Source organism: Propithecus coquereli, unplaced genomic scaffold (assembly GCF_000956105.1).
Source record: "Propithecus coquereli isolate 6110/MARCELLA unplaced genomic scaffold, Pcoq_1.0 Scaffold156, whole genome shotgun sequence".
NCBI classification, from domain to species: Eukaryota; Metazoa; Chordata; class Mammalia; order Primates; family Indriidae; genus Propithecus; species Propithecus coquereli.
Window position 1 is genome coordinate 4,811,111 of NW_012140080.1, and position 12,680 is coordinate 4,823,790.

Consider the following 12,680-nt stretch of genomic DNA (forward strand, 5'->3'; position numbering starts at 1 on the left):
CATTCATTCCTTACTCAGTGGGCAGAACTAGTCACATGGCTTTACCCAGCCACAAGAGGGCCAGAAAATTTATACTACCATGTGACCAGAAGTCAGACTGCAAAAAATATTTGTCAACTATAAAATCATTTCCTGAAAATTAAAAATAAAGTACTGGTTTACACTGTATAGAGTATAGAACACTAAAAATAACTTGTCATATTACTATAAAATCATATGTATAATTATAAAAATTATAAAAAATCAGATATTGGGTGGGCAAGGTCTTCATAAACAGAAGCATACTATACAAATTAAGCATGGCATATAATACTTTCCCAGAGTTTTATATGAATCAAGATTCTTTTCCTCTACCATGCGTTTCTCCTACTTTGAGTTAATCTATAGATAATGTCTAGTGTACTTTTCATGCCTTAGACTTAATTTTACATTATTATGTAAAGCAGTAGCTACTAAAGGAAAGTTCCAAGTGCTTTTGCAAAATTACAGTGCTACTCAGGTCTAAATTCACTTTCCTGTTTTTGACATGGTTTTCTTCTATGTATAAGAAGAAATGGGAAATTTTTAATTTTGTCATGTTGCCATTAATGGTTATTCTTTGTGACCACAAATACACATTCATTTGAACACTTATTTTTTTTCAAAGACACTGCCTACCCTAGGTAGGTGTTAGAGCACAGCATATTTTCGGTGCGTATGTTATTTTAATACATTGTTCATTACCTCTTCCTGTTTTATCCTTTAACTAAATACAAAGTTTAAAGGCTACCCTCAGAGCAAACCTCTAGTTCCCAAGAAATGTATAGCTTACTGATTAGTTAGCCCTGTTGGCTACATCCAGGGACTATCTAAGAAGTAGAGACCTTTTAAAAAAAGTTCCTGGGGACGGTGTAGGGTATGAGAGAATGACAGAAGGCAAAGATCTTCTACTTATTATGAGTACTCAGCCAGATTTTTCTGCAATATGGTTAACTCCTTTGCTAAACCGTGATGGAAATTATGACGCCGATATTGGGTGTTATTCAAAGGAACATCCCAGCACATTTGCTAGCATGAAAAATCTTTTAACTCTACTTACTCATGCTTTCACACTTTTTCAGAACTGATTTTTTTGTTTTGCCTCTCATCTTTGCAATGCTGAATAAATCGTTTTCTCTGTGATGGTAAATATGTTTTACAGAACTGAATGGCTCTTCTTCTCTCCTCCCTTTTTTTTCTGTTTGCCTGACAGCGCTTCCCAACAGAGGATCATCTGATGATTCACAGGCACAAGCACGAGATGACTTTGAAGTTTCCCTCAATAAAAACAGACAATATGTTATCAGGTAAGGAGCCATCAGGCAAAGAAGGGAGAGAATTATTCTTCTTTTGGTGGGCTCATTCCCACTGGCAAATTCTGTGCCTTGAAAATACACATTTCTAAGGTATGGCAGAAGTGTAATCAGCTAATGTTCACTCAAATAATGGAAGAGCTGCAACTTCTCATTTTCTGGAATGTGCAATATTTATTACTATGAAACATGGCTCCATATCAAATGAATATTGCGAGGAAAAGATGCTATGCAACTTTAGTAGAGGAAACTCTCTTTCTGGATTGAGATGGTCAGTGAAGGTGTCCTTAAGAAACAGTACCTGCCTCATAAGTGGAAGATTAAATGAGATGACTCATGGAAACATAGCAAGTGCTCAGAAAATGTGAGCAGAAATTAAGAGTAATAATAATAAATCCATCAATTATTACCATTCCTTCCCATTTTGAGACATAGTCTAGTAAATTAGAAAGAGTGTAGGGATAGGAGTGAGGAACCTGAACTCTAGCCTGGGCTCTGCCTTCCCTGGCCATGACCTTGTGCAAATTGTGAACCTTTTGGGGCCTCAGTTTCTTTTCCCATAAAATGGGAGTGATTGTATCTACCCAACCTATTTTATAGGCTTATTGTGAAGGTTCAGTGAAAAAATGTAGGATAAAGTGTGTTGTAAACTCGAGCAGGGTAATCAAATAATTTCTTGTTACACTTCTTAGGCCAGAAATATTTCACCTCAGCCCTTGTCTCCCTGGAATCACGAAAGAGATCATGCACCTCCAGACATGTTTTAAATGATACCAGAAAAGAAACTGACTGCCCTGGCAGGCCTGGCTCATGTAATTTAGCATTTCTATGGCACTTTGATTGTGCAAATATTTTATTATCACTATTATTAGTATATCCTCTAAGAGTTTTGTCACATGGGTGATTCTGACCCTATGTTACTGATAGGAAGGGGCACAAGGCGATGCAGTGTCTTTCCCAGGCTCACAAGCCAGGGCAAAGGTGAGGGCCCTTGATCCTGCGATCCTCACCTGCACATGGCTACTGCACCGTCAGGCTTCCCCAGTTCATACACATAATCAAATGTTCCCGGTGTCAGAGTCGTCCACGCGTCATCACAACCGTGCCAGTGACTTGTTGATAGTGCAGATGTGCTGTGGTTTGGAAAACTCTGAGTTCAAAGGCAGCCTCTGCTCTTCTCTCTGCCTACCACCCGCCACGTCTCTCAGCCCGTTTGTTTGTTTTTTTTTTTTTTTGAGACAGAGTCTCACCCTTTGGCCCAGGCTAGAGCGAGTGCCGTGGCGTCAGCCTAGCTCACAGCAACCTCACACTCCTGGGCTCAAGCAATCCTTCTGCCTCAGCCTCCCGAGTAGCTGGGACTACAGGCATGCGCCACCATGCCCGGCTAATTTTTTCTATATATATTTTTAGTTGTCCAATTAATTTCTTTCTATTTTTTTAGTAGAGACGGGGTCTCGCTCTTGCTCAGGCTGGTCTCGAACTCCTGAGCTCAAACAATCCGCCCGTCTCGGCCTCCCAGAGTGCTAGGATTACAGGCGTGAGCCACCGCCCCGTTTGTTTTTTTTAGAACAAGCTGGCTCTTTAGAAACTGCTTTGTCATTCCTTAAGTCCACAAGCAAAGATGCAGAAACTCAAATTTGTAAGAATTCTAAAAGCCTGGAAGGATTAGGAAGGATGGCTTGTTCTTTTATGTTCTATAGAGTCACACATAGTATAGCTTTATGGTTCAACAGTAAATGTAGAGACACAAGTAGCAAGGCTGGAGACTTTGCAATTCCTAATGTTTAGATTCATAAGTTCTTCCTTTATTTTTCCCCAATTGGATCCCTAAAATAGGCTGCCTGGTAAGCACCAGTGCAGTGTCTCTCAGGCAGGCTGCTAGGATGGCCCTAAAGGAGCTCCTTCTGAAGGTCTGAAGGAAAACAACCAAAGATGTTTGGACACTGGGGTGAAGCATTCTTCTGTGTATTGCCTACGACAGGTCTTTTTAAATTAATCCTTGTAGCTTTGCAGTTGTTCTTACCAGACCCTTATTAGTTTGAGGATGTTCCTACCCATCATAGGCAGTGACACGTGGAAACTCTTTGGGAGAAAAGTAACTCTAATTTTTATGTCACGTTTGGAATGAGAAAATGAAGGGAGAAATAAACATGAGGAAACACAGCATGAACACTATATTGATGTATTTTCTTTTGCTTTCTTATGTTTTGTGCTGAAGTTGGTATGAGATCATTTAATACTGCCAATGAAATGAAGTGCTAACTTTTAAAACTTGCTACCCACTTTGCATGTTTGTAGGTTCATAGAATTTTCTCATTGGAAGAGGGTGTAGAGCTCTCCAGTCCAGCCCCATTTCTTTGCACTCAGGAAACTATGTGTAATATACCAACATCGTCCACATTGAATAGGCTATCTATTGGGTGTTTTTACTACTTTTATTAAAAATATGTCCAGGCTGGGCGAGGTGGCTCACGCCTGTAATCCTAGCTCTCTGGGAGGCTGAGGCGGGTGGATTGTTTGAGCTCAGGAGTTCGAGACCAGCCTGAGCAAGAGCGAGACCCTGTCTCTACTAAAATTAGAAAGAAATTAATTGGACAACTAAAAATATATAGAAAAAATTAGCCAGGCATGGTGGCGCATGCCTGTAGTCCCAGCTCCTCGGGAGGCTGAGGCAGGAGGATCGCTTGAGCCCAAGAGTTTGAGGTTGCTGTGAGCTAGGATGACGCCACAGCACTCTAGCCCAGGCCACACAGTGAGACTCTGTCTCAAAAAAAAAAAAAAAAAATATGTCCATAGATCAAATTAGTTTGTAATTATATTTTGATATACTTTCCATGATAAGCTTTAGTATCTTGAGAGCTAGAGAGTTATTACCTCTTTTACTGTATGTGTTTATGTGATATTAGAATACTTTGTTCCTTGAAAGATTGGTAGAACTCACATTAAAGCCTCCTGGTCCTGAAAAACAAAAATATGTTCATTAAAATTTTATTTACCGTCCGTCTATTTTGTGGCCTATCATGAAGATGAATGATTTTATATGACTTGAAATACAGTAACCATTAGAAAAAAAATTTCATCAATCAAATCTTAAATCAACAAACAGGGTAAAAATCTTCAAGTTCCTCTTAGACCATTTTTTTCCAAGTAATATTCAATTACACAAAATTTCATTTCAGATGATTTGGGGCTTGGCATATATTAGGAAGATAAAATATGATAGGTATTTACATGACAAACTTCAGAAAAATCTGGTTAACCTTTATTTTGGAAAATCACTTCATCCTTAATTAGCTATAAATATTGTAATTAGAGAAGGTGTTAAGATGTCACAGATATACTCTTCAATAATAAGTTTCCAAAGGGTTGAAAGATCTGAAATAATTTCATAGCTTTTCTGTAAGGTCTATTTCATTTAGGGTAGAGTTTTACTACTAAAAAATGATTATAAATGATTTTTGACATGCCACAAGGTAGGATATTAAAGGTGAAGCCATGATGTTTTGTTGAGTCTGATTGTCTGTACAGATGGTAAACATAAGCTCTTTATTCCAAAGGGACAGGGTAGGAACACAAATGGGGATGACAGTGTTAGGTTCTGAGGACAAAGACTTGCACAACCTTTTCCACCTGGGTCCTCCCATCCTTATTTGTCCCATGTGGTACATGATGATGGACATGAGTCTTTCCCTTCAGCTGTTCTTGTTCTGATGAAAGATAATTTCATGGTGAGGAAAGTTGTGATATACAAAGTTTTTAAGTGCCATGTTTGAAATGGGAATGTGTAGAGGACAATGTACTTCCACACACGGCTTTCGAAATTACCAGTTATTATATGACACAGTCTGTTCAGTTTGAAACTCATGCTGAAATTTCAATATAGAGGTAAAGAGGACAGTGCTTGGGTCTATTTTAATGGAATTATGGTGAGGCACCCAGGAATTCCCAAATCTTGCCCTGTTAAACATCCCCATCCTGACTTCTTTATAAGGTTCCTATAGCAAACTGTATAGGAAAAAACCCAGAATGGGAATTAAAATGCAACTTTATTTATAGCTGAACAAGCAAATAATATTGCAAATAAGAATTCTGATTAGAGAAAAACAAAAAACACCGCAATTGGAGCACATGATTTTTTCTCCCTCTTTCTCCTTCCTCACTATAAATCTTTGGACCAACAAGTTCAGTCTTTCCTGTTGGAGAGAGAATGAGACAGGGCCATCCTCCAAGGTAGGGCTGCATGTGCATGTGTGTCCACCCACACACTCACACGTGTGTGTGTGCGTGTGTGTGTGTGTATGAGAGAGACCTAGAGATGATGGATGTTGCTACATGGAAGGGAAGATCAAGTTCAAGAGTGCTGTGGACCTTTCCCATAGGGTAAAATCCAATTGACATCTCAGGTGGGAACCCTGGGAGAAAGATACATGGAACCACGTGTCTTTTAAATGACCAGGAATCCTACCACCAGACATCATGGCCCAGCTAATTTTGCAGGCAACTGGTCTGTGCTTGGAGGACAGGTACCAGTCGAGGTGGGGGAAGTGGGGCTGAAATTGCCCCTCCACCATCATTTATTCATTCATTCAACAAACACTTACTGAGTGCCTACAAGGATCCTATTGTGCTAGTTGCTGGGCATGCTGCACTGAACAAGACCGATGAGGCTCCTCTTCTCCTCTTCTCATGGAGCATACTACTCTAGTGGGGTGTGGAGGAAGAGAGATAATAACAACAAAAAAAAGCCCCAGATAAGTAAACAAGAAAATATCAGTTAGTGACAAGTGCTATGATCAAGATAATATATGGCAATGTGATAGCAAATGGCCAACAGGCCGCTTAAGGATGGGTGGTCAGGAAAGACCTCTGGGCCCTATGGGCTCAGGGCTCCTTTCTCCCTGACTTCTGAATATGGTGGGACTGGGCATGGTAAGACCACAAGACCAGATGTGGCACAGCTGGCTGTATCTTGATTTGATGCACCAAAGACAGGCAAGAGAGACTGGCTTTCTCGTTCCATCTTCCTTATCAGATTCTCAGCACTCACCATCTAATAGGGAGCATCTACCATAAATAACAAGATAGTCCTTCAGAACCCAACTTGTCCCTGGATTAGGTCTAGAACCAGGGTCCATCTCTAGTTCCAGGCTCTAAACCTAATTCTCACCATGGAGAAAGAAAGAATGTGATTTGTGAAGTAGAACATTTGTTCCCAAGAGGCTAATCATGATCAAACAATCACAGAATCCAAACCCATTGCTCATGGCTCTTTGCTAGAAACTCTACTCAGTAATTCATGGAAATTTTAAGGGAGAAGCTGGAGGGAAGATGGCATATCTCACTCCAAATTCTTTTTAGAATGAGTGGGATATATTTTTAAAAAACTGAATACTGTAATCCTAGCACTCTGGGAGGCCGAGGTGGGTGGATCATTTGAGCTCAGGAGTTTGAGACTGGCCTGAGCAAGAGTGAGACTCCATCTCTACTAAAAAAATAGAAAGAAATTAGCTGGACAACTAAAAATATATAGAAAAAAAATTAACCGGGCATGGTGGCGCATGCCTGTAGTCCCAGCTACTCGAGAGGCTGAGGCAGGAGAATCGCTTGAGCCCAGGAGTTTGAGGTTGCTGTGAGCTAGGCTGACGCCACAGCACTCTAGCCCAGGCAACAGAGTGAAACTCTGTCTCAAATAAAAAAAAAAAAAAACTGAATAAATAAATAAGTAAATCAATCTGCCCCTACCTCACACACTCACACATGGCCCACACTTACCTATTCTTTGCAATTCCGTTGATAATAAAGGTATATGGTAACTTCTCACTATGTAAATTAATTGGATCTTTATGGAGCAGAGGGTGGTGGAGATGGCTTGCACCAGAGGACAGTGTGGCAATAATACCATTTCCCATTCTTGCCTGCCTGGTGCCCATCACTGTGCCCTGTGCTTTACATACATGAGGTCATTTATCCTTGCCACTTTTTTTTTCATATGAGGAAACAAGATCAAGAAGATAAGTAGTTTGTTCAAAGTCCCTATCTGTCTATAATTTTCTTAGTATACACCTGGATTTGGCAAGCTACACATACTAAGAACATCTTTCAGTCTTAGATTTATGTTTGGATGTAAATCTATGAACTGATTTTTCTTATATTATTGGCTTATCTCTTCAATAGTTATCAAATGGAGAAAATAGTCAAAAGTTGTTAGAAAGGAGATTCTTCTAATATATTAGCATTGCAAGGAACAAAGAGTTGTGTTTTAAAATCAGATTATCTCATCCATTGTGACAAATAGAATGTAAGTGGCTATTGGCATTTATAGGAGTTGTCACTTTCCCATCCATGTTTCTAATGAATAGCTGGCCGGGCAAAATGGAAGTTTGAATAATTCCCCTGAACACCTCAGAGGACTTGCTCTGCAATGTTCTCTTATATATGAAAAACTTGCAATCTTTATTCTACCTGGAAACCAGTCCCTTTTGACAAAGAGTGTAGGGGAACTCAGGCAATTCGGGACTAAGTTGTGTCATTAAGCTTTGGCTTTGCTATTCAGGGCAGTTTTTGATAATAAAGCCACCTTGGTCCCCTAGTTCACTTGGCCAGCAGAGACTTGGTCTCACCATGTTAATAACCCTTCTTACTACCTTAGCCTTGCTCAAGCAAATTGAAATTGTGGCTTGACTGCTGATGGAACACTTGGGGTAGACTGCAGTTGATCCGGTTGATCATAAGTAGGTGTGGAGTATTTACTTGTTTAATTTAAATCTAAATCTATGTCATCTGGAGCTAGCTGGGCATGTGTCATAAGAGATGCCCTTGTCAGAGCATTTTCTAATTGGCACTCGTGAGGGCATCTCGCCCACCAGTTCTCTATCTTGGCAATAAATGGATTCTAGCATATGGTTCGAGTGTGAGAGTGTGTCCCATCTCTACACTGACCTGAGTCATCCCAGCCAGGATGGGTTTTAAGCATTTCACAGCTACCGTCTAAAAAACCACATTTGCCTTGGTTTGTCCTATAGTAGCATTGCCTTTTCGGATAGATGCAGGAAAATAGTAACGTCAGTGTTACTGAGAAGGTCCTATGGCTCCTATTGTATATTCACAGTCAATAAAAGGCACAATTATTGCAAAGAAGCTTGTCTGAAATTCCATGAAATTCCCTGAGTTGCTACAGAGTACTGCTCTTATAAAAGATTATGTATTTTAAATTTCTAAACTCTCTTAGTTAGGGACTTATTAAAATTCAGATAGGGACTAAGAATATTTTAAAGAAAGTATTTGCTGAAACCTTTATGAGATAAATATAATCATAAAAAGGATATAAAAATTACCTAAGAAAAATGCCTGTTTTGAGAATCCTAACTCTTACTAACATAGACACACTAATTCCAATAATTTTCTCTATTGTTTTGAACGACCCTCTTGAGGAATTCCATTAAGCCATATTTTTAGGGTTGAATCTATGTCATGCAAATAATAAAAATGCATTTCCTTTTTAAAAGAATACCCTGTAATTAGAATGATCACTAATTCGAACTGTTATAATTAGTCTGAATTAGTGAGGCTTTTATAGTATTTCTAGCCACTATCGATTTCATACCACGTGCTGTAAAGTTACTTTACATAGTCCTTTAGTGATACTGTAGTTGAGAATATCAGACCAATAGGAAAGAAAATTTTGCTTAGGAAGTTAACACTCTTCTCTGGTATAGGATGGGCTCCTCTGCTTTTCCTTTATTTTTTTTAATTGATGACTTGTAGCCTTGCCTTTTTCACCATTGAGGAAAAGGCAACATAGACAAACATATAACTCAAATGCAGCCCTGAAACCGAATAACGTAGCAACCTATTATTAAATGTAGAGCAGACTAAACACTTTTTAAAAGAAGAATTGGGTTTCAAAATTTAGCTTTGTGCTTGTCATTTGGTTTTATGTTGGAATAATCATACTTGCTGGGGCTGAAGCAGTTGATGCTAGGCAGACTATGAACTGATGGGAAATTTTACGAGTTGCTTTTTTTTTTAAATAGTTTTAGCCATATATTCATCATTTGTCCAGCTGATAATGTGGTTATATGATAGAATTTCCTATCGTATAAATGATGGGTGAATTCCTAAATCATAAGGTCAAGTTGGTGGCATTCTTCTGGGTAGATACACAAGTTATTTCTCAGCATGACAAGTATGCTTTACCTAGCTATTTACAGAGGCAGTGATTCCATGAAGAGGCATTCCTTTTTTCCAGGAAACAGGCCCAGCAAAAGAACCAGCTACTGAAATATGACAAATGTTGCAAAGGAATTTTTTTATCCCTTTTCGTGCCAATCCTTTTTGTCTGGTAAAGAAACCCTTGAGGACATGCGAGACAGTAGAAGTGAGGAAGCTTTCCTCCTGGCACTTGCCCCAGGTGTTTGGCTCTCCGGGGAACCTGGCATGCTATTTGCACACTCTCTGCAAGAGGGTAACACGCAGGTGTTTATGCAGAGCCAGTTCAGATTTACAAAAGGAATAACAACTCAGAACTTTCAACTCAGGTAAAATTCAAACTCGAAAGTTATTTTTTTTTTTAAGTTTAGTTTGAAATTTAGGGTTATACCCTTCTTTCTGATGGTCCTCACTGAAGTAGAAGCGCTAAAAGACAAGTGAGTGGGAGACCTTAAACAATCATCTCAGCTCTGATTTCTTCTTCAAACCAATTCCTGTAAGTCCTCAGAGTACCTCCTATCACTACTGAATGAACACACTGTAGATATTATCCACCAACAGAGAATCAGCCATTATTATTCAGGATATAGAAATTGCTGGTGCCATAACTAACTGATGTATGCTCTTGGCTCTAAATAAGGTGTAATTTATAAGAATTTTAATTTATGGCCATGGATGTTACCCACTAACTCCAGGTCTAATTTCAGCAGGAATAGTTATTTGACAAGGTGTTCATGTGGCCGAGAAATTCTGCCTCTTTTATTTAAGCAGTTGATAGATTTTGCTGTCCCCTTTTTGAACATTTGCACATTTCCTGGCTTACTTGGAACTGGTACCATGTGAGATCAAAGACAACTGGAGATCCTGTATTAATTCTAATAAATGTTAAAACAAAAGTTAAACCCCATTTTCTGGTTCCTGTTGTAACTGGAAAGAATTGCTTATTCACCAAAAGAAAAATGAATTAGAAATTAGGCACAGTGTGCCTTATCTATCCCAAATGTGCATGTAGGCACCTACTTTGCTTTTCTTGAACTATATCATACAGCAAAGAAAATCACATTTGGTAACAACCCTGGGGTTTTCTTCTGGCCCTTCTGCTCTGGGGGTGGGAGGGAAGGAGCAGTCTTTGCTGTGCATGGTTTCCCTGGCCCCAGAGCTTTTGTTTCCCTGCTGAAGAGGTCCGTGACAGTGGGCAGTGTCATTGCTATCCCTGTGCCATCCTGCAATCTCCTTTGTTCATATATGTAGACGTGTGCTGGTCTCTGGGAATAATTTTGTTTAGAACAGTCAAGAAACATCTCTCAACTTTGTTTGGGGATTGGCCTCTCACATGCTAGTCTCAATTCAATTTCATGGACCATCTCAGGACCTCATCTTAAAGTTCAGGAGTCTTATGGAGGCTGCTAGGATGACTATACTCTCTACCTTGAATCATGGCCCTCAACTTCTAAATTGCCAACAAAAAAGCATAGAAGGATAAAAAGAAAATTAAAACCTGGTAAACTCAATTCCTACTGATCTAATATTTTAATTCTCTTATGTGATGTTTTTTCAGGTTTTTTAATAGTGAAAGTGATCCTGTAAGATAGTGGAGAGTTGGTAGGATTGTAATGCACCTCTATTATATCAGGGATATAAATGATTCCAAGATATTTCAAAAGAACCAAGGGTTGTTAGGATTATCAATTGCCAATAAAATTATGTGACTCAATTTCCAAATTAGACCTGGGCAAGCCTCAGTTTCCTCATAAGTAAAATGGGAGAAACAATTTTTACTTAATATAGTTGCTTTGAAAATTAATGAGATAGTATATGCAAAGCACTTAGCACCATGCCTGGCATCCTGTGAGCACCCAAAAAATGAAAGAATATGTACACACACACACACACACACGCATGCGTGCGCTGTCTCTCTCTCTTTTATTTTCAGTCTCAGATCTTGTCTATTTACACCTTCTGTTCAGAAAACTTTATCTAGCCCTTACCTCTGACCTAACTATGTGTCCAGCTTCCAGCTGTTACTCACGTTCCCATTTGACTGTCCTTTAAATAGTCATATATTTCTTTGGCCTACGAAAAGTAACTTTTGAAGCTAACCCATTATAGTGGTGATTTTAGGATTTATAGAATCATAAAACTTTAGAAATTTATTTGAAAAATGAGTAATATCAAGCCCAGCCTGGAGATCAGGTTAACAGTGGGGAAAAATACAGATGGGGATTTTGCTGCGTGGGAATCCAAGTCAGCCATCAGGGTGCCGAAGTCCTTTACCCATAGGGAATCCAGAGACACTGCCTCTGAAAATGGGGATACCAAGCCATTTTCTGCTTCGTATATATTAAGATATTCTTTGAATCTCAGTGGATAATCTACTGATTTACTGGGATTAATTACTCACTATGTGACTTAGAAAAGTAATTAGAATTCTAGTTTCTGATAGGAATTTATAAATAGAGTGCGGGAATGGCAGATTCTTTTCAACTTGAGAACACTCTTCAGTTGACTGGTCATGACGGCTCAGAGAGCTGTACAGAAACAAATTGTGAGGCTGCGTGTAGGTCAATGCCATAGTTAATACAGCAGTGTCTACCACAGGTTTAGGTGGGAATAACATAGTATATAGTGGAAACAGCACTGAGGTCTTGGTTATAATCCTGATATTGCCACCATCTACTTTGGAGACCTTGACCAAAACTGTTAATCACTCTGGGCCTCAGTTTTCCTTATGTGCAAAAAAAATTAGCATGGTGAGGCTTCTGCCATGGTCCTTTCTGGTTCTTATATCTTCTGAGTAAAGGCAGTTTACACAATTTTATTCATGTCAACTCAAGTGCACCTTCACCAGAGAAGATGACATGTCTTTACTGACTACAAAGGTGTAATTCTACCCCACTCACCTTCTAGGATCTTGTGAGATCTAGATTCTAGAAAATGCGTGTGAAAATATTTTGTAAATTGCAAATGCTGCATAAATATAATATTAAGCCACAAATAATGGCTTCAGCTCCTCCAGTTTTCCAAATACTAAGCTCTCTAGAAAGTCAAGAATATGAAAGAAATTATTTTCCTTTTAAAGAGCATTCTCAGAACACTCTTTTGGCTATAGCAAAGGAAAATAAAATTAATAATGACATTTTT

At 39.0% G+C, this 12,680-nt stretch overlaps 1 protein-coding gene across 4 annotated transcripts in view; it reads left to right on the forward strand.

Annotated features, from left to right (window-relative positions):
- The window catches only part of LOC105807372 (cyclic AMP-responsive element-binding protein 5), a 381,115-nt gene that overhangs the window by 71,374 nt on the left and 297,061 nt on the right, over positions 1-12,680 (forward strand). For all 4 annotated transcript variants that reach the window (XM_012640747.1, XM_012640749.1, XM_012640748.1 and 1 more), the window contains one exon: positions 1,232-1,325. In XM_012640747.1, coding sequence (XP_012496201.1) covers positions 1,232-1,325 — 94 coding nt within the window. The remainder of the gene's footprint in view (positions 1-1,231; positions 1,326-12,680) is intronic.